The sequence below is a fragment of the Microcebus murinus genome, chromosome 12 (genome assembly GCF_040939455.1).
Source record: "Microcebus murinus isolate Inina chromosome 12, M.murinus_Inina_mat1.0, whole genome shotgun sequence".
In the NCBI taxonomy this organism is placed as follows: domain Eukaryota; kingdom Metazoa; phylum Chordata; class Mammalia; order Primates; family Cheirogaleidae; genus Microcebus; species Microcebus murinus.
The window spans coordinates 91723783-91748858 of record NC_134115.1 but is presented as its reverse complement, the minus strand read 5'-3'; the positions used below and the strand labels follow the sequence as shown (position 1 = coordinate 91748858).

At 47.5% G+C, this 25076-nt stretch overlaps 1 protein-coding gene across 5 annotated transcripts in view; it reads left to right on the top strand.

Moving 5' to 3' along the window:
- The window catches only part of CACNA1B (calcium voltage-gated channel subunit alpha1 B), a 189272-nt gene that overhangs the window by 97003 nt on the left and 67193 nt on the right, over positions 1-25076 (top strand). For 3 of the 5 annotated variants that reach the window (XM_076009160.1, XM_076009159.1, XM_076009163.1), the window contains exons 19-21: positions 1544-2338; positions 3612-3829; positions 23347-23473. In XM_076009160.1, coding sequence (XP_075865275.1) covers positions 1544-2338; positions 3612-3829; positions 23347-23473 — 1140 coding nt within the window. The remainder of the gene's footprint in view (positions 1-1543; positions 2339-3611; positions 3830-23346; positions 23474-25076) is intronic. The other 2 variants (XM_076009162.1, XM_076009161.1) reach the window with 1 other exon arrangement.

Below are 25076 nucleotides of genomic sequence, written 5' to 3'. Positions count from 1 at the left end.
TGCCCCTTGCACACCACACTGCAGCCTGGACTTGTGCAAGGGGACAGGATTTCTTGTCATCTACCTAGGGTGGGCCAACTGCCGGGACTGGGCTTTCCCCACACCTGGCCATCTCTGTCTGCAGGTCACCAGGACCCCAGAGCTCCACAGGCTGCAGGTGTACCCTGTGCCGTGGGTGCAGGTGGTGTCTGGCCAAGGACTCATGTCTTTTTTCAGTACTTTCTCCCCTTTTGCCCTTTCTTGCTTCTGATCCTGGCCCCACCAGCGACTCACTGTGGGACCCTGAGCAAGTCACATTCTCTCTCCAGACTTAGCATCTTCACCTGTGAAACGGGGACAAGAGTAGCACCTGATTCTTGAGGGGGTTGTAAGCGCTGAAGTGGGAACTGAGCCCAGAGCACCGTGTGGCTGCAGCCACCATCATTAGCGGGGCCACAGCCATGGCCATCGCCATCCAGAAGCCTGCAGGGGCTGAAGGATGAGACTCTGGCCCCAGATGAGGTTTCTGCTTGGCAGAGGTGGGGCTGGAGTCGCCAACCTTATGGTCTTATTCAGCAAAGAGCCCAGAATGCCAAGGGTTTCCCATGCACCTGGGCTGTGGAGCCCCACGTGTGACGTGTGAATAGGGAGGTGCCTGGGCCCATGAGGCTGGGGGTGGATCCAGGCCTCTGGCAGCCTGTGCAGTGAGGGTTGAGTCTAGACCACCAACAGCCCCTTGTTCTGGAAGGCTCTGAGGGCCTGGTTCTGGCTCTGCCCCTGGTGGGGCCAAGAGAGGGAAGAGCACTGGTGACCACAGGAGGGGGTGTCTTCAGCTCCTGATCTGACTTCTGGGCTCCTGTTTGCTAAGCCAAGTGGCAGCTGCCAGGGTCCCTTCCTGAGAGGCCTGGATGCTCCCTCTGCTCCTGTTGGCTCTGCGCCAGTCAGTGCCTGCCTCTGAGCTCCCTGCAGACAGCCCTTCTCCTTCTGGCTGGTGGCTCTCCTCCTGAGGATAGGTGGCCACGTGTCTGGCCCCTCGAGTGGCAGCTCTGCTCATGCTGGAGCCCTGGCCACCTCCCAAGGGAGGCTGGTGCGGGGGCGCTGCCTCTCCATCGCCCTGCCCATTTGTCTGAGGCCCTTCTCTCCCCAGTGTGGCCGTGCCTTGCTGGCCAGCCATCTACTGGCCCGTAAAGCCTTTCTGTCAGCTCTTGTTGGCGCCTGGCATTTCGACGCCCTGCACTCCTTGGCCTCTGGCCCCTGCCCAGTGCTCAGGAGTGGCCTTGTGCCCGTCCCCAGCATCCTCCTGACAGGCTGGTGCAGCCAGTCTGCAGGCCTGAGGGGCGCCATAGGGGGCGAGGCACGGAAATTTGTTCCCAAGTGCCCCCCCACTGATCTTTTCCTGCATCTACTGTCCTGAGGGGTCTGGAGGGCTCCTGCAGGCCCCTCTCCCTCCCTTCTCCCTGCGCCCACGCCGCCATCCCTCCATTGCTGTGTCCATCCGCGGCTTCCCCGGACAGAGGTGGGCTGGGCGCGGGCAGGGCCGAGCTCACCGCCGGTCTCCCCGCAGCAGGCAGCAGAACTCGGCCAAGGCGCGCTCGGTGTGGGAGCAGCGGGCCAGCCAGCTGCGGCTGCAGAACCTGCGGGCCAGCTGCGAGGCGCTGTACAGCGAGATGGACCCCGAGGAGCGGCTGCGCTACGCCACCACGCGCCACCTGCGGCCCGACATGAAGACGCACCTGGACCGACCGCTGGTGGTGGAGCCGGGCCGCAACGGCCCGCGGGGTCCCCCTGGCAAAGCCAGGCCTGAGGGCGCAGAGGCCACTGAGGGTGCGGACCCCCCGCGCAGGCACCACCGGCACCGCGACAAGGACAAGACCTCGGCCCCTGCGGCCGGGGACCAGGACAGAGCGGAAGCCCCTAGGACCGAGAGCGGGGAGCCCGGCGGCCGGGAGGAGCGGGCGCGGCCGCACCGCAGCCACAGCAAGGAGGCCGGGGGCGCGCAGGAGGCGCGGGGCGAGCGCGCGCGAGGCCCGGGCCCCGAGGGCGGCCGGCGCCACCACCGGCGCGGCTCCCCCGAGGAGGCGGGCGAGCGGGAGCCCCGGCGCCACCGCGGACACCGCCATGCGTCCGACCAGGGCAGGGACGGCGCTGCGTGCGGGGCCAAGGGCGAGCGGCGGGCGCGGCACCGCGGCGGCCCCAGGGCTGGGACCAGGGAGCCAGAGAGCGGAGAGGAGCCAGCGCGGCGGCACCGGACCCGCCACAAGGCGCCGCCTGCGCACGAGGCTGCAGAGAAGGAGGCTGCGGAGGAGGCCGAGGTCCCCGAAGGAGACAAGGAGAAGGAGCTGCGGAACCACCAGCCCAAGTGAGTAAGCACTCAGGGATGGGCCTGGTGGCTGCAGAGACCTCGAATGCGAATTGGGGCGAGGTGTTGGCCGGGGTGATGCTGAGCCCCAGGGCCCTGGCTGGTGGGTGCAGACCTGGTCAGGGGTGGTGACAATTGTGCTGACCTGCAGCATGCTAGAGGCTGCTTGGCAGGGAATGTGCGCTTAGCGTCAACCTTTATTTGAAGGCCCCGAGCCCGAGAGGAAGGGAGGACTGGGGGACATTGTTGAGACGGGTTTGGGACACACTGACTTCAGAACAGAGTGGCCCAGCTAGAAGAGAAAATTGGGGGATGCTGTGGAAGGAGAGGCAGGAGAGCCCAAGGGAGCCGGAGGAGGTGCAGAATGGGAGGGGCCGGGCTGTGTGGCCAGCACAGAGCCCCTACCGCTCCAGCTTGCCCAGCCTGCTCTGGGCTGGGGCAGGGCTTGACTCTGACTGTGGAGGGCTGGGGTAAGAGCGTCCTGGATGGAGGCTCCCAGGCAGTCTGTAGTTTGCCTCTAGCCACAAACTAACCAGAGGATCTGTTGAAACTGGAGTCTACAGCTCAGGTTCAGCCCCCCTGTGGTGCTGTTTTTATATGCAGAGCTCCCTGCTGAGCCTTTGGGGGGGCACGGGGTGGGGGCTCTTAGGGAAACATCTCTTTTTTTTTTTTTTGAGACAGAGTCTTAGTCTGTTGCCCTGGCTAGAGTGCCGTGGCGTCAGCCGAGCTCACAGCAACCTCAAACTCCTAGGCTCAAGCGATCCTCCTGCCTCAGCCTCCTGAGTAGCTGGGACTACAGGCATGCGCCACCATGCTCGGCTAATTTTTTCTATATATTTTTAGTTGGCCAATTAATTTCTTTTTATTTTTAGTAGAGTTAGGGTCTCACTCTTGCTCTGACTGGTTTCAAACTCCTTACCTTGAGGCTATCCTCCTACCTCGGCCTCCCAGAGTGCTAAGATTACAGGTGTGAGCCACCATGCCCAGCTGGGTTTCTTCACTCTGCGAACAGTTCTGTTCCACATATATATTGCGATGCCACTGTGCCTGGCTTTTTGCCAGGGGCAGACAGATGTCAGCTGCATGCCTACCTTTCAGACCTAAAGACACAGAGGTGTACAGAGGGTGATAAAAACCATACAAAATGGCAGAGTAGCAGAAGCAGGTAGTCAGAAATGTACTTGGTTTGGGTAGAGGTTTAAGGAGTTGGGTTTTGCAGACTGAGTAGGAGTTTGGGGCTGTGCCAAACTCTGATGTGCATTCTTGGCTGCAGGGAGCTGCACTGTGACCTGGAGGCCGGTGGGATGATGGGTGTGGGCCCTGTGCACACACTGCCCAGCACCTGTCTGCAGAAGGTGGAGGAACAACCAGAGGATGCAGACAATCAGCGGAACGTCACTCGGATGGGCAGTCAACCCTCTGACCCAAGCACTGCTGTGCACATCCCAGTGACACTGACAGGCCCCCCTGGGGAGACCACGGTGGTACCCAGTGAGTATCTCCCTGTACCTTGTGCAGGTCCAGCTACCCCCTCCTCTCCTGCTCCATGGCAGACACCTGGGGACCCAGAGCACCTCTATGAATTGTTCTCCAGCTGGAGAGAAAGTCCTTTACTGTCAGCGTTTGGCCCTTGGTATCCCTTTGATTTCCAGTGCAGTCCTGGCCAGGGGTGGTAGCAGTCCTGCCTTGCAGGGTTGGCCTGCAACATGCTTGAAGCTGTGACTGAGTAGCTGAAGTTAAGCTCCGTTCTCCTCCCCTCCAAAAATATTTGCAAGTTGCCAGCCAAGTGCCAGGCACTGGTTTAGAGTGCCAGGAACATGGGAGGAGGGAGCCAGTCTTGTCCCGAAGATAGACCACAAAATGGTAACAGTTCTTTATAGTTGCACAAAAGCTGCTAAGGACTGTGGCCACAGCCTTGACTGGGGTGAGGAGGAGGAGGAGGAAGTTCTCAGGACCCGTCTTCCCGTCTGTTCATCTGCCTGTACGGCCCTTGCTCTGAAGTTTCTCCCAGGCCTTTGCCTGAGCTTCCTTCTTTCTCCCCCTTAGATATCCTTATATCCCGCACGGGCATCTACTCCATGCCTGACTGTGTGCGGGCACAGAGGGCATGAGTGAACAAGATGTCCTTTCTGTCTTCAAGCTGGTCTAGTGGGGAGAGACCTGTACATGACAAATACAGCCCCTCACACAGTGGGGACAGCGCATGGGCATTTCATGAGCAACCAAGAGGAGCTGTCCCATCTGAGTGCAGAGAAAACATTGCGAGGGGGAGGAGAGAGGCCATAGAAACAGGGCTCACATTCCTGGGGAAGGCAGGACATTCCAGGGGAGGGATTTAGGTCTCAAGCGGACCGGGTAAACTTGGTCGGGTACCACCACGTGCATGCACGTGTTTGCAGATGCGTCCACACGGAGACATGTGCGTGTGTCTGTTCTCTCTCGCCTGGGGCCTGTGGACCAGCGTGTGATCCCAGGTATAGCCATGGAAGGCGGCAGGCTCAAGCTGCCCGGCCTCCCCTTTCTCTTTGCTTCCTTGGAAAAGAGCTGTTCCCGGTCCATTCTCTTGTTCACTTCCTGTGGGACAAGGGTGTCTTTGTCTTCCCTGCCTCCTCTGATTGTCTCTGGATTAGCTCGAGGACCAGCCTAGGGTCCCCACCTGGCTTTTATCTGTAGGAATCTAGATGTGGCCCCTCCCCACTCTCTGTCCTCCACCACTGCTGCAACCCCTGGTCTTTCACTGTCTCCACAGTTCTGCCTTTTCTAGAATGTCATAGGGCTGGAATCAAATAGTGTGCAGCCTGTTCAAATTGGCTTCTTCCACTTACAATATGCATTTAAGTTTCCTCCATGTCTTTCTGGGGCTTGATAGCTCCTGTTTCTCTGGCACTGAGTGAATGTGCCATCATCTGGATGTACTACAGTTTACTCATTCACCTGTGGAAGGACAGTGAGGAGTAAGAGTCCCTGCTTGCCAGCATTTGGTGTCAGTGTTTTGGATGTAGCCATTCTGATTAAGCTTGTAGTGGTATCTTGTTTAATTTGAAATTAACTAATGACATATGTGCACCTTTTATTATGCTTACCACCTGTATGGTCTTCTTTGGTGAGGTTCCTGTTCAGCTCCTATGCCCAATTTTTATTTGAGTTGTTTTCTAATTGTTGAGTTTTAAGAGTTCTTTGTATATTGTGTTTACATGTCTTTTATCAGGTATGTGTTTTACAAGGATTTTTTCCCCAGTTTGTGGCTTGGCTTTTCATTCTCTCAATGTCTGGTGTTTTTGATTACTACTGTTGTGTGTGTGTGTGTGGGGGGGTTAATCTGGTCTCTGTTATTACTTCTGCTAGAAGCAGAAATCTAGGTATTGATTTTTATATGATAATTATGTATCGTGCTAATTTTCTGAATCTTCCCATAGTTTTGTTAGTTTTAGTGTTGATTCTATTTGTCTTCTCCAAGTTATTATCAAAAATTCTGCAAATATAATTCTAACTCTTCCTTTCTGAGTCTTAGACCTCTCATTATCTTTTCCTTGGTCTGATTTCACTGGCTGATACACTGTCAGATAACTGTGGAGCTAGGGGTACTACCACTCACACTGTTTTTGTCTACACCAAGTAAGAGCCTGGTTTTGGGCCTGAGAGGTGTGTATGTGTATAAATTATGTTATTGCATTCACTAATTCCTATTTCAGTGTTTTTATCCAGAATAGATGTTGAGTTTTGTTTTGAGGGCCCTTTCAGGATCCATAGACATCATATATTTTTTCCTCCTAAAATATGGAGGTTTATAGTAATGAATTTCCCAATATGAAACTATCTTGCAATCTTAGAATAAACCCAATCAATGATTTTATTTATTTATTTACTTATTTATTTATTTTTTGAGACAGAGTCTCGCTTTGTTGCCTAAGCTAGAGTGAGTGTCCTGGTGTCAGCCTAGCTCACAGCAACCTCAAACTCCTGGGCTCAAGCAATCCTTCTGCCTCAGCCTCCCGAGTAGCTGGGACTACAGGCATGCACCACCATGCCCGGCTAATTTTTTTTTCTATATATATTAGTTGGCCAATTAATTTCTTTCTATTTATAGTAGAGATGGGGTCTCGCTCTTGCTGAGGCTGGTTTCGAACTCCTGACCTCGAGCAGTCCGCCCGCCTCAGCCTCCCAGAGAGCTAGGATTACAGGCGTGAGCCACCATGCCCGGCCCTATTTATTTTTTTGAGACAGAGTCTCGCTTTGTTGCCCAGGCTAGAGTGAGTGCCGTGGTGTCAGCCTCACTCACAGCAACCTCAGATTCCTGGGCTCAAGCGATCCTCCTGCCTCAGCCTCCCGAGTAGCTGGGACTACAAGCATGTGCCACCATGCCCGGCTAATTTTTTCCATATATATTAGTTGGCCAATTAATTTCTTTCTATTTATAGTAGAGACGGGGTCTCGCCCTTTCTCAGGCTAGTTTTGAACTCCTGACCTCGAGTGATCCGCCCCCCTCGGCCTCCCAGAGTGCTAGGATTACAGGTGTGAGCCACCGCGCCCAGCCTATATTTATTTTTTAATGTGCTGTCGTATTCTGTTTAAGATTTTACTTAGGATTTTGGGGTTGATTTTTAAGTGTGATGTGTTCTGTATCTTCCTTATATTACGTTCAAGCATCATAAGGTTTAGAAATCAATGACATATAGTTAGCTCTTGCTTAACTTCACTGGTCCATTCCTGAAAATCAAATGTTCTGACTAGAAGTCCTATCTCCCATTATTTTAAGTGATAAAAAATTATAATGTATTACATGTCAACTAAAAATTCCCAACCTAAAAATATAACTAAAGCACTGTTCAACAGCAAAAAGTAACAAACTATCATATTAGGACATAAAATGTTTAGCATATTTTCCCTAATCCCTAGTTAAAATAGCTGTCAATAAGCATTTGCTTGGATACATCCTTTATTGAAACTTGTTGTGTTTTTCAAAAACATGCACACATGATTCTGATAACCTGCTGACTGAATTTGGAATCTTCCCTCAGTTTCCCCCCACATTATTTTGTTAAAGACATTATATTGAGTTTTGAGGATATATATGTTTTTCCTACATAAACATTAGCCAGAAAATCCAACATTGCAATGAGATTTATGTATGTTTTGGGATTTATACATGTAATGAGAGAGATATATGTTTTCCTGAAGTGTGGGTATCATGCAACTTGGACGCCCTCTGTTGGGAAGTTTTACCTGAGGAGACGGTCTGTGGGATTGACGTATTAGAATTCCTAAAATTTACAGGGCTGTTACCTATTTCATATTGGGTGAGTTGCAATACTTTGTGCTTTTTGAGAAACTGGTACATTTGGTTTATCTAATTTATGTATGTACAGTTGTTTGTAACATTTCCTCATTATCCTTTTGCTGTCTGCGTGATCTGTAGTGACAGCCCCTGTCTTGTTTCTGATACTGATAACTTGTCCTCTCTCTTTTTTCCTTGTCAGACTTGCCAGAAGTTCCTTAATGTTATTGATCTTTTCAAAGAACCAGATTCTTGTTGCATTGATTTTTCTCTTTTGTTTTCTGTTTTCTATTTCTTTTGATTTCTGCTCTTTATTATTTTCTTCTTTCTGTTTGCTTTGGGCTTATTTGGTCTTTTTTAGTTTCTTTGGTGGGAGCTCAGGCTACTGATCTGAGTCTTTTCTTTTTTTCTACTGTAAGTCTCCCTTTGGCATTACTTCAGCTGTGTCTCACAGGTTTTCATATTATATATTTTCACTTTTGTTCAGTTTAAAAAATTTCCCTTGAGACTTCCTTTTTGACTCATAGATTATTTAGAAGCATGTTATTTAGTTTCTAAGCACTTGGAGATTTTTCTGTTATCTTTTTGTTATTGACTTCCAGTTTGATTATTACTTTGTGGTCAGTGAACACATTCTGTATTATTTTATTTCTTTTAAGTCTGTTAAGGTTTGTTGCATGGCCCGGGCTGTGGCATTTCTAGATATAAACTCTGTGGGCATTTGAAGAGAGCACACATCCCCTGTTGGATATGGTGTTCTCTAAGTGTCAGTTCCATCCTGTTGGTTGATGGTGTTACCAAGTGTTTTTGTGCGCTCGTTCTCTGTCTAGGTCCATCCATCGTTGAGAAAGGGGTGTTCAGGTCTCCAACTATAAATGTAGCTTTACCTATTTCTCTTTTCAATATTATAAGTTTCTGTTTCATGTGTTTATAGTTCTGTTGTTGGGTACATACACACTGAGCATTTCTATGTCTTCTTGGTGGATTGGCTCTTTTATGGTTGTGTAATGTCCCTCTCTGTACCTGGTAATTTTCTTTGATCTGAAGTCTACTTTATCTCATATAAATTTCTTTCAATTAATATTTGCATGGTATATCTTTTTTTACGCTTTTACTTTCAACCCAGCTATGTAGTTATGTTTTAAGTGAGTTTCTTATAGATAGCATATAGTTGGGTCATGCTTTTAACCCAATCTGCCAATTCTGTCTTTTATTTCATATATTTAGACCATTTGTACATTATTTGTTTGTTTGTTTATTCATTTTAGTAATGGGGTTTCACTGTGTTACCCAGGGTGGTTTGCAGTGATGTGATCATAGCTCACTGCAGCTTCAGACTCCTAGGCTGAGGCTATTCTCCCACCTCAGCCTCCGAAAGAGCTGGAACTACAAGTGTGCACCACCACACCCAGCTAATATTTTTTCTTTTTTCTTTTTCTCTTCTTTTTTAGAAATAGGGTCTTGCTCTGTTGCCTAGGCTTATCGGCCTCCCAAGTAGCTGGGATTATAGGCACAAGCCACCATGCCCAGCTATCATTTATATATAATGTAATTATTGATATATTAGAGCTTAAGTCTATTATTTTATTTTTTGTTTTCTATGGTTTTTATTTCTCTGATTTCTTTTACCTCTCTTCCTGTGGATTATTTGAACATATCTTAGAATTCCATTTTGATTTATCTGTAGTATTACTGAGTATATCTGTCTTATAGGTTTTTAGGTGTTGCCCTAGGTGTTATGTCATATTAATATACACATAACTTACCCCTGTGTAATGGTGTTGTCATTTAACCAGTTCAAGTGAAGTATAGAAACTTTACCTATCTTTACGTCTCTTTTCTTCCCCCATTTATAATATAATTGTCTTAAGTTTTTCTCTACATACTTTGAGAACCACATCCAGAGTGTGCTATAATTTTTGCTTCAACTGTCAAACGTAATTTAGAAAACTCAAAAGGAGGAGAAAAGTGTGTTTTATTTACTCATATTTTTACTCATGTTATTCTTTCTTCCTCTCTGATATTCTAATATTTCTTCTTTCATTATTCACTTTCTGTTTGGAGGACTTTCTTTAGACATTCTTTTAGGGTAGGGCTGCAGGTGACAGATTTTCTTAGTTTTCCTTCATCTGAGAATATCTTGATTTTTCCCTTCGTTCCTGAAGGATATTTTCACTGGGTATAGAATTTTGGGTTGACAGTTCTTTTTTTTTCAGCACTTGAAAAAACGTGTGCCTCTTCCTTCTGACCTCCATGGTTTCTGATGAGAAATCCACTGTCATTCGAATTGTTTTCTTCCTATAGGTAAGATGTTGTTTCTCTCTTGCCGCTTTCAAGATTTTTTTGTCTTTATATTTCAGAATTTTGATTATGATGTGTTTTGGCGTGAGTTTCTTTAAGTTTATCCTGTTTGGGGCTCACTCAGATTCTTGAATCTGTAGGTTTATGTCTTTTGCCAAATTTAGAAAGTTTTCATCCTTTATTTCTGTGAATACTTCTTTGGCTTTTTCCCTCTTTTTTTTTCCAGGACTCTGATGAAGTGAATGTTAGATCTTTTGTTATAGAAAAGATGACCAAAGGCCCCTGAGCTTTATTCACTTTTTTTCAGTCTGTTTTCTCTCTGTTGTTCATACTGGATATTTTCTATTGTTCTATCTTCCAGTTCACTGATTCTTTCCTCTGTGCCCTCCATTCTGCTGTTGAGCCCATCTGTTGAGTTTTTAATTTCATTTATTTTTCATTTCTAAAGTTTCCATTTGGTTCTTTATAGCTTATATTTCTTTGCTGGGATTTTCTATTTTTCATTTGTTTCAAGTGTGTTTTTAATTACCTGTATGATGGGAGCTTTAAAAATCTTTTTCAGATAATCCTAACATTCGCATCATCTTAGTGTCTGTCGATCATCTTTCCTCATTTAAGTTGATGTTTTCCTGGTTCTTGGCGTGAGGAGTGATTGTTGATGGAAACCTAGACACTTTGGTGTCATGTTATAAGCTTGTGAGTCTTATCTAGACACCCTGTTCTAGCTGGTCTGCTGAGCCACCACTGTGGCAGGGCAGGTTGGGAGTTGCCCGTTATTGACAGCTGGGGGTGGAAGTCCAGGTTCTTCACTCGACCTCCACTGACACCCAGTGGGAGGGGCTGTTCATCACTGCTGTTCTGACTCCCCAACAGGACGCCACTCACACCTGCCTGACTGGGAGAGGCCAGAGTGCCTTGTACTGTCCCCATGTGGCTGCCACCAGCACAGTGGGGTTGACCTCACTTCCTCCAGGTAGTAGGAGGAGTCCTGGCTTTCCCCCAGGCTCACTGTCCTGAGTAGGGGAAGAGGATGCCTCGTCACTGCTGAGTAGCACTCCCAGTCTGCGCTCCCCATGTGATCTTTACTGGCATCGTGTGGGTTGTGGTCTTGCTAGCACAGGGCAGGAATGAAGTCCCTGTCCCTGCTTGGCCTTCTCTGAGCCCACCCAGCCCGGGCCTTGGGCTGCCTCCTTACCAGTGGTACGGGTGGGAGGCGGGTTCCCCACTAAGTCTCTGCTGGTGGAGTGGGGGTGGGGCTAGGTTTTTCCCCGTGGAGTTTGGCTGTAGTACAGCGGCTGTTGTCTGTCAGCATTCTGTCTCGCTGGGCTGTCCCTGTGCTAGTCCTGCCACTAGGGAGAGCTGGGTTTGTTGGGGCCTCTACACATTTGTGCCTACTGGCATTTCTGGGTTGCTGGCTTCTCTGGCGCCAAGTCTAGGGTATACGGGGCATAAAGACATAAAGGAGAGAAAAACTTACTGTCGTGACATTCCTCAGGTCCTGAGGTACCTAGCCAATCTGCTGCCTTCTTCCCACCTTTCAGAATCTTCCCATATTTGCCTTATATCCGAGGGCCTTATATATAGTAGCCTGCCCTTATCCAATGCTTCACCTCCCCAGGTTTCAGCTACCCCAGGTCTGCTGTGGTCTGCAAGTATTTTGTCACACTCCTGTGTGCCGGGGCCATTAGTAGGTAGAATGAGGGTTACGTGAGCATAAGCACCGCGATGCCAGCACCGTCGATCTGATGACCAGAGGGCTGAGTGACCTGTGGCATTCTGGGCAGGATGGGGCAGGGCAGTGTGAGCTTCCGTCACACTGCTTAGAGTAGCAGGCAGCTTAAAACTAGTCAGTTGCTTATTTCTGGAATTTTCCATTTATGTCACTCACCTCACTCTGTCCCTTCATGTGGGCATTTTGTCATCTCACATCATCACAAAGAGGAAGATGAGGACAGTACAATAAGATATTTTGGCAAAGAAACTATAGTCACATAATTTTTATTACAGGATGTTGTTATAATTGTTCTAATTTGTTATTAGTTCTTGTTAACCTCTTCTTGTGCCTAATCTATAAATTAAAGCTTATCATAGGTTTGTATGTAGAGGAAAAACAGTATTTTTAGGGTTCGGGACTATCCAAGGTCTCAGTCATCCCCTGGGGTCTTGGCTGTGTCCCCAAGGGTGGGGGCCTGTGTGTGTTACACTTAGTGGAATGGACGGGGAAGTCCTTCTGTTCCGTCCTTCTGGAAGCTGAGGCCTTGAGTCAGTTTTACATGTGGCATGAGGGTTGAGTGTCTTTCCCCCACTGATGTCCACTTATCCCATTACCAGCGTTGAAGACCATCCTTTTCCTATTGAATCACTTTGGCACTTTTGTCAAAAATCAATTGATAGGTGTTATTTTATTCCAAGAAAATTTTCTGGGATTATTGTTTTAATTGTGAGTTCTGTTATGTGGTATTATTTATATATTTTAGACAGATATTCCCATTATACAGTTGTTGGATCTGTATTGCCTGTCTTCTGTGTGACTTTCTTTCTGACCCTTTTAAGAACTCATTGCATATTTTTTCCCTTGGCTCATTTCATGCCTGTCTTCTTTTTCCATCGATGCACTTTCAGTTGCCTGTGTTCTCCCTGGGACTCCTGGTCATTTCTGAGATGACCTTGCCTTTCTCTTTTCAACTTCATTTCTGAGATGACTTTGTCTTTTCTTAATTTCTCTCCCACACTCATCTCACATCTCCTAGTTGTCTGTCTGTTTTGTTTTGAGCTTTTGAATCTGATCTGCAGTAGTCTTTCCTATTAGCAGCTGCTTGTTTAATTATGTTTAATTCATGTTGGAAAGTTGTGTTAGTTTTCCTCTGCTTTGCAGGTTTTATTTCATGGAGTATTTGTATCAGCTGAAATGTTTTCATCCTTACTTTCCATTTTCTTCTTACAGAAGCTTTCTGGATAATGATAAAGTGTGTTAAATCTTCCTGGACCAGCAATTACATGTGGTTTTGGAGGGGAGGGTAACTTCCTTGCTTTCTAGTCAAGAATATCCTCATTTTTTTTTTTTTTTTTGAGACAGGGTCTTACTCTGTTGCCCAGACAGTACAGTGTCATCAGCCTAGCTCACTGCAGCCTCCAACTCCAGGCTCAAGCAATCTTTCTGCCTCAGCCTCCCGAGTAGCTGGGTCTACAACGTACCACAACGCCTGGCTATTTTTTTTTTTTTTAATTTTTTGTAGCGAACGGGGTCTTTCTATGTTTCTCAGGCTGGTCTTAAACTCCTGGCCTCAAGCAATCCTTCCACCTCAGCCTCCCAAAGCACTGGGATGACAGGTGTGAGCCACTGTGCCCTGCCAAGAGTGCCCTCTTCTTTTAGTACAGTGAACTCTGGTTTCTCTCTCTGGATTGTGGGGAGAGGTTTGCCTAGTGCCAATTGTTTGACAGTATCACACAACTGTAGGGCCCTTGGCCTCAGCCATCGTCTTTCTGCCACACTACCAATGACCCTCTCCCTCTCTTTTCCGCCAGAAGCATGTCAAGGTTGCCACCGTGCTCCCAGGTACCACTCAGACCCCTCCTCTCAAGCCCCCATCCAGGGCTGTGCTCCCCCAGCTCTCAGCCTGTCTGGACTTAGGGGCCCCGTCTTCTGGGGGCAAACGCCACCCCAGTTACTGGATCCTGCCGGGCTTTGCTGCACACAATGAGGTTGCAGGTGTTACTTCCACTCGTAGTTCTCTTATCTCCCGCATGCTGCAGGGATGGCCTGTGAGTGCCTGTGTCCTCTCGCCACACAGTTCATGGGCATTTGAGTGTAGGTGACTCCTGACATCTGTAGGAACCGGCCTCTCCTTACCTGCTCAGTTTCTGCAGGATTTGTGGCTGTGGCCACATTTGCATTTCTAATTGTCTTCTCTTGCCTCCTTCCCTCGAAAACCCTTTTCCCCCTAAAGGTTTGTCAAGTTAAATGGTTTATCAGTGTCTCGATCTTTTTCTTTTTTTTTTTTTTTTGAGACAGAGTCTCACTGTGTTGCCCAGGCTAGAGTGCCGTGGCATCAGCCTAGCTCACAGCAACCTCAGACTCCTGGGTTCAAGTGATCCTCCTGCCTCAGCCTCCCGAGGAGCTGGGACAACACGCATTCAACACCATGCCCGGCTGATTTTTTCTATATATTTTTAGTTGGCCAATTAATTTCTTTCTATTTTTAGTTGAGACAGGGGTCTCGCTCTTTCTCAGGCTGGTTTTGAACTCCTGGCCTTGAGCGATCCTCCCGCCTCGGCCTCCCAGAAAGCTAGGATTATAGGCGTGAGCCACCGAGCCCGTCTCAATCTTTGTTTTCTGTTTCAGCAATTCTTGTTCTTGTTTATTATTTCCTTTCTTCTACCTACTTTATCTGGATTATAATATTCTTTCTCCAGTTTATCATTGTCAGTGTAAAAAAGACAAACTCTGCAAAATGATTTTAAAGAGATTTATTCTGAACCAAATTTGAGGACCATGACCTGGAGCCACTGCCTAGAGGCCTTGGGCAAGTGGACTCTCTGTGGCTGTGTTACAGTTTGGTTTTTTTATATTTAGGGGAGGGCAGTTTACAGGTAAAGTCATCAATCAGTACGGGGGAGGCATACATTGGTTTGGCCCTAAAAGGTGGGCCATCTCGAAGGAGGGGGGGCTTACAGGTCATAGGTGGGTTTAAAGATTTTTGGGCCTGTAATTGGTTAGAGACATGAAGCTCTGTCTAAAGGCTTGGAATGTTTTAACATAAGGAGCTGTTCTCAGAGACAAGCCACCAGACATAGATTTGTTGTGTAAATTGAGGACCTGAAGGTCTGTCTTGCACACCCTTAGGCCTGTTAATGGGTTACAAAGGACGTCCCAAAGAAGGGAGGCAGGCTTGATGAGGCCTGTCATACCTTCCTCCTCTTGGCACACAATTTAATTTTAAGATATTCCTTTGGCCATGAGGGGGTCCATTCATTCAGCCGGTGGGGGTAGAGCCTTAAAATTGTACTTTAGTTCGAATCATTTGGTGCTTAGCTCGTGGCGTTTGAGCTTTCCTACTTTGCTGGTGTGTTTAAGCTTTACGTTTCACTCTGAGAATTATTTTAATTGTATATTGCAAGCTTTGAAATACTGGTTTCTTGTTCTAAGGCTTTTTTCCAAGTGTGATTACGATTTCATTTTTGATTCATGTGTTACTTATAAGTGTGGTTTTGAATTTCTAGTTGACAGGTTTCTCTGTGTTTTTTGCCCCCTTTTTGCTATTGATTTCACTGTTCTTTCTCACGTTTCATCACTCCCTGTATTTCACATCCTCCGTTTGGGTTTCTTTCTTTTTTTTTTTTTCCTTCAATTTGAAGAGCATCTTTCCTAATTTCTTTTAGTGAAGGTCATTGATGGTAAAGTCTCTCAGTTCGCTGGCATGGTCTTTATTTTGCTATTGTTTGTGAAAAGTAGTTTTACTTGGTATGGAATTCTAGCTTGTTATTTTCTCTCAGCATATTGAGACTACTCTGCTGTCTTCTGTTGTTTCCTTTGAGAAACCATCATTAGTCTAAATTGTGGGTCCATTGTGCGGCTCTGTCTGCTTCCTGTGGTTGCTTCAGTAAAACCCTTTTCATTATGGAAATGGCTGGCCGGTGGAGGCAGGGGCCGAGCTCTCCCACCCTCCACAGCTGCCCATGTTTTCCCAATCTCATTCACGTACACGTTTGTTTTGTTTCTTTTTTCTTTTTTGAGACAGAGTGTCACTCTGTTGCTCCAGGCTGGAGTGCGGTGGCATCAGCCTAGCTCACAGCAACTTCAACTCCTGGACTCAAGTGATCCTCCTGCCTCAGCCTCCTGAGTATCTGGGACTACAGGTGTGCACCACCATGCCCAGCTAATTTTTCTATTTTTAGTAGAGAAGGGGGTCTTGCTCTTGCTCAGGCTGGTCTGGAACTCTAGAGCTCAAGCTATCCTCCCGCCTTGGCCTCACAGAGTGCTAAGATTATAGGCATGAGCCACCACACCTGGCCCACTTACGTTCTTCTTGCCTTCTTGTGTATTATTTTGGATGTAAATATGCCAGTAAGCATCTCTAATAATTAAGAGTTTAACATAGTCACAGTAGCATTATTATGCTTAGCAGTGTTGGTCGTGGTTCCTTAGTATTATCCAATACTTATTCCAAGTTCAGATTTTACCAGTTACCACAAAAGCAATGTTTTATGGATGGTTTGTTTGAATCCTGATCCAGACAAGGTTTACTCATTTGACTTTGCTTAATGTGAACAAGTCTCTTTTACGCTATGATGGGTTCTCCTTTCTTCATGCCATTTATTTGTTGAAGAAAACAGATGATTTGTCCTGTAGAACTTCCCACATTCTTGACTTGGTTGATTGCATCGTGGTATCATTGAGTAAATTCCTCTCTCCTTGCTGTGTCCTGTTTCTGGTACTTAGATCTAGATCAGGGCTTCTGAGCCTTGGCCCTGCTGAAATTCTGCTGTTGGCTGCTGTCCCGTGCATTTTAGGGTGCGTGCGGCATCCCTGGCTCCTCCCACTAGATGTCAGTAGCACCCCCAGTTGTGACAGCCAAGAACGACGTCCCTGGACGTTGCCCAGATCACCCCTGTTTGTGAACCACAGATCTGGGGACGTGGTTAGAAGGAGTCAAGTCCATCTTTTTTGTTTTTTTTTTTTGTTTGTTTTTGTTTTTTGAGACAGAGTCTCGCTTTGTTGCCCAGGCTAGAGTGAGTGCCGTGGCGTCAGCCTAGCTCACAGCAACCTCAAACTCCTGGGCTCGAGCGATCCTTCTGTCTCAGCCTCCCGAGTAGCTGGGACTACAGGCATGCGCCACCATGCCCGGCTAATTTTTTTTTTTATATATATATCAGTTGGCCAATTAGTTTCTTTCTATTTATAGTAGAGATGGGGTCTCGCTCTTGCTCAGGCTGGTTTTGAACTCCTGACCTTGAGCAATCCGCCCGCCTCGGCCTCCCAGAGAGCTAGGATTACAGGCGTGAGCCACCGCGCCCAGCCAAGTCCATCTTTTTTGGAAGCCTCACAGGCAGTGCTGTTGTGTTTGCGCCGGGACCTGCCTGGGCCATGCCAGGGTGGGTCGGGGAGCTCAGCCTGACCTGCCCACCGTGCTGTCCCTCAGCATTCTGGTTCCAGTGACGGGAGGTCGCCGCACAGATCTGCGATCTCAGTAAGGGGAGCAAAATGGTGAATTTATGATTCTGTCATCCTTTCTGTGTTTATTATATTGACTTTTCAGTAGGAAAGGTCTTCCCTCATCATCTGTTTGGCTGCCCTGCAATGCAGTTTGTATTTGTGTTAATAAGCAAGATATTTGCTTGATTCTGTGTCTTTATTTATGAGTTTTCAAAATAATGAATCAGTGCCCTCAAGCAATTCCAAATATGACTAGTGAGAGATTTAAGAAAATTACTATTATGAAATTAAGGATTTTAATATATTTGATGTGTTTCAGTCCTTTGAAGTCACTGTCACTTTTTTTTTTTTTTTTTTTTGAGACAGAGTCTCGCTTTGTTGTCCAGGCTAGAGTGAGTGCCATGGCGTCAGCCTAGCTCACAGCAACCTCAAACTCCTGGGCTCCAGTGATCCTTCTGCCTCAGCCTCCCGAGTAGCTGGGACTACAGGCATGTGCCACTATGCCCGGCTAATTTTTTATATATATATCAGTTGGCCAATTAATTTCTTTCTATTTATAGTAGAGACGGGGTCTCGCTCTTGCTCAGGCTGGTTTCGAACTCCTGACCTTTGAGCAATCCGCCCGCCTCGGCCTCCCAAGAGCTAGGATTACAGGCATGAGCCACAGCGCCCGGCCCCACTGTCACTTTTGATTCTTAAATTGTTCTGTCTTGGCCAGTGGGAGCCCCTTAAAGTTGGCTTTTTGTCCTGCTCACATGCCCGTGGTGGTGTCTGGCTTTTGTCTGTGACAACATGTTGCCAGATCATTCTATACATCTCCTGCCCCAGACCTGGAATTGGCCGCTTCTCCAAGAAGACCTGTGTACTGGACACTGCCCTGAGTCCCGTAGAGCTCCCCGTCCTTCCTCCAGTGCCCCTTGCTCCAGTGGCCGCACCTGCAGCCTGTCCATGGAGGACTGGAGCCCCCTGGAACACCTGGGAGTTCACGTCCCCAGCGTGGCCGTTAGCCAGTGACCGGGAGGTGTGGGCGTGTGAGACCAGGTGTGTGGCTGTAGGTCAGGACAACTTCGAGGTTTAGCTGAGAGCCCAGAGTGCCCCCGTGGGCACTAACACGGCCTTTGTAGGACTCATCTGAGCTTGCGCCCCTGCCAGACTTCTTCCTGTCCCTGCCCTGTTCTTCTTATTCCCATCGGGGTTCTTCTGGAGCATATCCTCGTCAGCCGCATCTCACAGTCTGCTTGCGCAGAACCTGACCTGAGATACCATGGTTTCTTTGATAAGAAATGGTGTTTAGAGACTAGATCTGTGATCACTGCTACTGGGTTTTTTTTTTTTTTTTATTGCTTTCAGACTTTTTGGTGGAATTTTTTTTTCTTCTTCAAAATAGGGTCTCACTCTGTCGCCCAGGCTGGAGTGAGTGATGTCATCACAGCTCACTGCAGCCTCCAACTCCTGGGCTCAAGTGACCCTCGTGCCTCAGTCTCCAGAGTAGCTGGGACTACAGGTGCCACCACTACGCCTGAATAATTTTTAATTTTTTGTAGAGATAGCATCTTGCTGTGTTGCCCAGGCAGATCTCAAACTCCTGGCCTCATGTGATCCTCCTGCTTCAGCCACCTAGAGTGCTGGGATTATAGGCAGGAGCCACTGTGCCAGCTGATGTCTTTTTTTTTTAAGAGAAAACTGTGTCATGAATTTGATGGCATTTGTAATTCAAAGTGAAAATTATAGGACTTTTTCTTCACTCCTTTTATATTTATGCCTTTTTTCTTCTATCCTGAAAATTTTGACTTATTGTCTTTTTACTTCACTTATTTTTTATATGCAATATTTTAAAAAATTCTATTTAATTATTTGCTCCTGCATATAAATATTGATTGTATATAAATACAAGCAATTTTCATCTAATTATTTTGTGTTGAGAGTTACCAGACAACCCTTTTGTTATTCTAAATAGTTTTTCTATAGATTATTTTGGTTTTTCGGTAGACACAGTTATACCATCTGTGTATATATCATTTTTTTTTCTTTTTTTTTTTTTGTTTTCTTTTTTTTTACAGCCATGGGATAGGATGCATATATATCATTTTTGACCCATGAATTCTTTAAAGTCTTTTTCAATTTCAAAATGTAAAATTTCAATTTTAGTTAATCTTTTTCTCTCAGACTACTGCCTTAATTCCTAACTCAGTTGAACTGTGGTTAGAGAACATGCTTGGTATGGTAGTTTCTTTTGAGATTTATTTACAATTGCTTTCTGGCTTAGCTTATGGTCAACTTTTTTATGGGCAGCCTTTGTAAATGTTCTGTCTTTGCTTAAGAGGAATATCTTTTCTGTAAATGTAAAAAACAGTGAATTCTTTATATTTACATGCTAAATCAAGTTTGCTACTTGTATTACTCAAGTATTCTATATATTTACTAAAATTTTGCCTGATTGACCTATCAATAATTAAGAGGGATTTATTGAAACTTTTTTCTCTTGGCAAATCTGTAAGGTCTCTTGCTTTATATATTTATTTATGTATTTAATGCAATTATTTTGAATAGTTTGAAATGTGCAGCACAGTATAAAAATGATCTAATAGATTACTAAGCAACTATTATATACATTTCTAAAATAGTAACTATGTGCTTCTGAATTTCCTTTGTAGGGGCTTATTTCTTCCTTTAAAAAGACTTTCTATTAAAATATATAAGTAGTTATCTTCTTTAATTCTCATAATTATTTTTGTCTGTATGAATATAGATCCCTGAGCTTTTTTATTTTTAAATGAGCATTTGCCAGATACATCTTTTTTCATCTTTTGACTTTCATCCTTTATGTGGCTTTATATTTTAGGCTTGTCTCTTGGAAACTATGTATTTTGTAACTGTATTTTATAAAATCTGGCTGAATCTCTATCGCTTAATTGCAAAGTTTATTATGACTATTAATTTACTTGGACTTGCTTCATCTATCTTAGATTATGACATTTGCTCCATTTTTCTTAGGCTTTTTTGTCTTTTTATTTTATTTATTTATTTATTTTTTTTGAGACAGAGTCTTGCTTTGTTGCCCAGGCTAGAGTGAGTGCCGTGGCGTCAGCCTAGCTCACAGCAACCTCTAACTCCTGGGCTCAAGGGATCCTGCTGCCTCAGCCTCCTGAGTAGCTGGGACTACAGGCATGCGCCACCATGCCCGGCTAATTTTTCCTATATATTAGTTGGCCAATTAATTTCTTTCTATTTATAGTAGAGACTGGGTCTTGCTCTTTCTCAGGCTGGTTTTGAACTCCTGACCTAGAGCAATCCGCCCGCCTCGGCCTCCCAGAGTGCTAGGATTACAGGCGTGAGCCACCGCACCCGGCCTGCTTTTTAATATTACTTGATTTTGATTGTGTATTTGCTTACATATCACCATTTTTCCTTCTCCTGGTTTAAAAACTATAGATTCTATTTCTGTTCTTTTAGTGGTTACCCTTATAATTTTACCCTGCATGTACAACAAAAATCTATAGTTGTTCTATTTTTTAATCTCCCTTTTAACAGTACTAAAGGCCTTAGAACAGTAGCTTCAATCACATTTCTCCCAACTTCTTTGTTACTGTTTTCTACCATTTTAGCCCTTTTTATGAAATCCCACAGAATAGATATTATTATTGTTTTGACTTTATAGAGTCTATGTTTATTTAGATTTACCAATTTATTGGCTTGCTAATATTTTGGCCTACCTTTCAGTCTTGCATCTCAAACCTTCCTTTAACGGTTTTTTTTCTTCCTGATTTTCTTTCTTCCTGAAGTGCAGGCATTCCTGCATAGCATGACACATGCATTCCTGAAAATGCCATGCACTGAAAATAGTAGAGCTAGAGGAAAAATAGAGTTGGACTACATGACTTAAGACCTGTCTAACTCTGTAATCAGAACTCTAAAAAACAAGAATGCCCCTAATAAAAAATAATAGCAAAGTCTGCTCTGCGTTGGCATTTGCACCAGTATCAAAACCCCTTGCTCCTTCCTCAGCAGCCTTCAGCCCTGAGGCTCAGCCCGCGCTTTCCTGGGAGACCAGCCTCCGCCTGCGCTTGAGCAGCTGTGACTTGAGGGGATTCTGGAGCCAAACTGGTTCTCTTTTCCCGGTTTGCTTTATTGTTTTTGTGGAAGAAGTATGGTTCTAAATAATAAATATTTCTTACTTTAAAAGTATCATATGGATATCTAAACCCTCTGAGCTGCTCCTAGACCTCAGGACAACAACACTGAAGCGTCCTCCGTCCGGCCTTCCTGTTGGCACGCGTCAGGAGCTCAGCGCCCATTCACGATCTCGTTGCCTCTGCAGGGCAGGAGCTGAGACCCCTGTCACCTCCCGTAACCAGCTTCGTCCCCTCTCGTCCCCCCCCCACGTGGGCACGGACATTTCAAGCTGGTGCAGGATCCCAGCCACGGCTACAGCCAGGCTCAGCCTGAGCTAAACCCCTGATTGAATTAAAGCAATAAATCCTTCATCCTATCTGCCTGTTAGCGAAAAGGGGAACCCTCACTGGTGGAAGACATTATCAGGAGTATTTCTGTTTCCTTTATGTATAATGCCCAGCATGCAATAAAAACTGTTAGGCCTACAAAGAGGCAGGACAAAGAAAGTATAATAAAAAAAAAAAAACAGACTCACCATCTGAAAGCCATTCAGAGATTACACAGCTACCATTCTGGTGTTATGAGCTCATCTGGGGTATATAAGTATGTAGCCTACCTTTTTTTTTTTAACTTACCACGTCATAAGCCTCTTCTTACATCTCTGAAGTCATTTAAAGTTAATGTAATTTAATTTATCAATTTATTTATAGAAATGGGGGGTCTCACTATATTGCCCAGGCTGGACTCGAACTCCTGGGCTCAGGTGATCCTCCCACCTCAGCTTCCTGAGTAGCTGGGACCACAGGCCTGAGCATTTTTAATATCCATTGTATGGTGCTTCATATAAATATTGCATATTTTACTTAATCTGTGGTTGTATGTTTTATGATTTTTGTCACTGTTGAAGAACTTATAACAAAGACTTTTGTGAATACAAATTGTGGGTATGCTTGATTTCCTTAGCAGATAATGTCTTATAAATTAGCAGATTTTTTTAGGGCTTTAAGTAAACATTTGTAAATTGATTTCTCAGAAGGTTATATACTTTATGTTTTCAGCAGGGAAATTTGGTGGTGACCATTTCAAAGTGGTTGCTGTACAGCAGCTCGCACCGATGGGCCAGGCGGGTTATCGGCGCTCTGAGCTCACGGCCTTGTGGTGTGGATGTGCCACTGTGGCCCCAGCTGTTTCCACGTCCTCCTCCAGGCTCTTTTCTCGGCCCAGCCACTGTCTGCAGGATGTCAGGGTGGCCGGTGGCCAAAGGGGGCTTGGAGCCCTGGGCTCCGCAGCAGGCTGTGCAGATGAGCACATTTTTGTTGCTCTCTAACGTCCTCTTTGCTTTTATGATTCTTCAAAGAAGTAAAAATGAGACACAGCGGCGGGAGGGGGTTAGAGTCACCTCACTGTCTTCCCGGTGTCCCTGACCGAGGTCTCGAGGGCTCTGTCACCCACACGACTTGAAACACACATCAGCATAGTTCGGGATGAAGAATCATTGTGAGAAAACACTGTGCGTGGCCTGCAGCATCTCCCTGAAACACGTCAGGCCCTGGCCGTCTCTGTCCTGGGGAGTCTGATTTGCGGGAGCAGCGCTGGGGCGAGCAGAGGATGGGCCTCGAGGAGGGGCAGGTCGGTCGGGGGCACAGGACCCACAGGGACCCGCGAAGAGTGGTCTGCGAGCAGAGACGGGCCGGCAAGCCCCTCCTGGATCCGGAGGTCCTTCTGAGCTCCCTGCATGGCGGGCCCTCAGCCAGGGTCCACAGGGAGAAAATCCCAGGTCGGTCAGGCTGGACGGCGACAGTCAGGCAGCCAGCCCCGCCTGGCCTGTGCTGCCGCTCTGAGATCCAACCACAGGTCTGGCTCTGGGAGCGTCTAGACTGAAGGCACTGTGGGCGGTACCTGGCTTGGTGTGTTCCCACCCCAACCCCAGTGAAGCCAGAGGCGAGGAGGGGCCGTCAGGGAATCTGCAGTCTGGGGTTGTGGCCGTGGCCCTGCCTGTGGCCCCTCGCCATGTGTGTGCGGCGGCGTGCTTAGCCGAGCCCTTCCTGGGCAAGCCCTTGAGGACCTGCTGTGCTGGCCCATGGCCTCGGAGCGGGGAGAGACCCACGTGCTGTGGGCCTTATGGTGCATGGGCACCACATCCTCACCTGTGCTACATTCCCGTAGGTGGCAACGTGGACCTGGAGGGCCAAGCAGAGGGGAAGAAGGAGGCGGAAGCCGACGACGGCGTGAGGAGCGGCCCCCGGCCCATCGTCCCGTACAGCTCCATGTTCTGCTTGAGCCCCACCAACCTGTGAGTCCCTGCCTTGCCCTGCCGTGACTGTCCCTTCATGCACTCGCCGTGGCCCCCTGGGACACAGGAGCCAGCAGGGCCTGGGCACACAGAACCCACAAGGACCTAGGCTGTGCGCTCTGCTGCGCACACGCCTTCGCTTGTCCCTGCAGCCCCTTGACACACATGCCCTGTTGTCACCCCCTTCTTGGAAGAGGACACAGACGCGCAGAGGCCAGTCTGGTGGAGCCAGGTCCGAGTCTGGACGGCCAGCACCAGAGCCGCTCCTTACCCCCTGCAGTGTTTGTCCTCTCCGCACACATGGCTGTCTGCATGTGGGCAGACGCTTCCATTGCACCCGCCACCCACATGTGCACACGTGTGCAGGGTCTCTGTTCACATGTCCATCGCATGTCCTCTCCTGTGTGTACCTATCACATGTTGCCAGCCGCTCCTCAGCCCAGGTGCTTTCATCTGTCCAGCCTGGGCTCTGCATGGCAGTGGACGTTCTGGACGCCGGGGACGCCCAGGAATGTGCGAGACGGGTTGGAACCCTATCCCTGCTGGGCTTACGTGCTAGTAGGGGTGACAGATAGCAGGCGCGATGCCTGAGTCAGGGACAGGCGGGGTCAGACAGAGACACTGCAGGGGAGACACAAAGCAGGGAGGCGGCACTGCCGAGGTGCCAAGTTAGATGGAAGGTCGGTGGGTGGGGCCAGAGGTGAGACCTGAGTGGAGATTTGAGGGAGGGGCTGTGCTCCAGCCCAGCCAGGGTGGCTGGGGCAGACAGGCGGTCTGAGCACGGAAGGGCGGGCTGACCCTGCACTGCCCACTGCAGTCTGCCTGGCCCCTCGTCCTGCCGCAGCGGCCAGAGGGATCCCCACCGGCCTCCAGCACTCACCCCTGCCTCCCTGTGTCCTCGTGCCCTCACTCCACGCATGCTTGTGGGGTGTGGTCCCTGCCATGTCAGGACTGCCGTGTACTGGGGGAGAGAATGGGAATGCCGGTAGGTGCAGCGTGAAAATGGCTTGATGGGAAGGAGCTGGCATCGGGGAGCAGGTGGGCAGTCTCCTGGAGGAGGAGGCACCTCAGCGGAATCCTGAAGGGTGGAAAGTGCTGGGACGAAGAGGGGGGGGACACAGGAGGCAGCAGGCCACAGGCAGCTGGAGGCAGAGTGGAGATGGGGCAGGCCTGCCACGGGTGTCTGGGGAGCGGGTGGCACTGGAGGTGTGCTGTTCGGACTGCACCTCCCCAGGGTCCTCTGATGAGAAGAAGGGAGACGGAGACCACTTGGTGGGCGTGTGGGGCTTTAGGAAGAGACGGCAGTGGTTTGACCAGGGCAGTTGGAGCGGAGAGGTTTGGAAGTCAGTGTTCAAGAGAGGTTTTGGAGGCAAAGTGACACTTTATTTATTTATTTTAAAATTTAATTAAATTAATTAATTAATTTATTTTTTGAGACAGAGTCTCTCACTCTGTTGCCTGGGCTAGAGTGCTGTGGCATCAGCCTAGCTCACAGCAACCTCAGATTCCCAGGCTCAATCGATCCTCCTGCCTCAGCCCCAAGTAACTGGGACTACAGGCATGCACCATCATGCCCAGCTAATTTTTTTTCCTATATATTTTA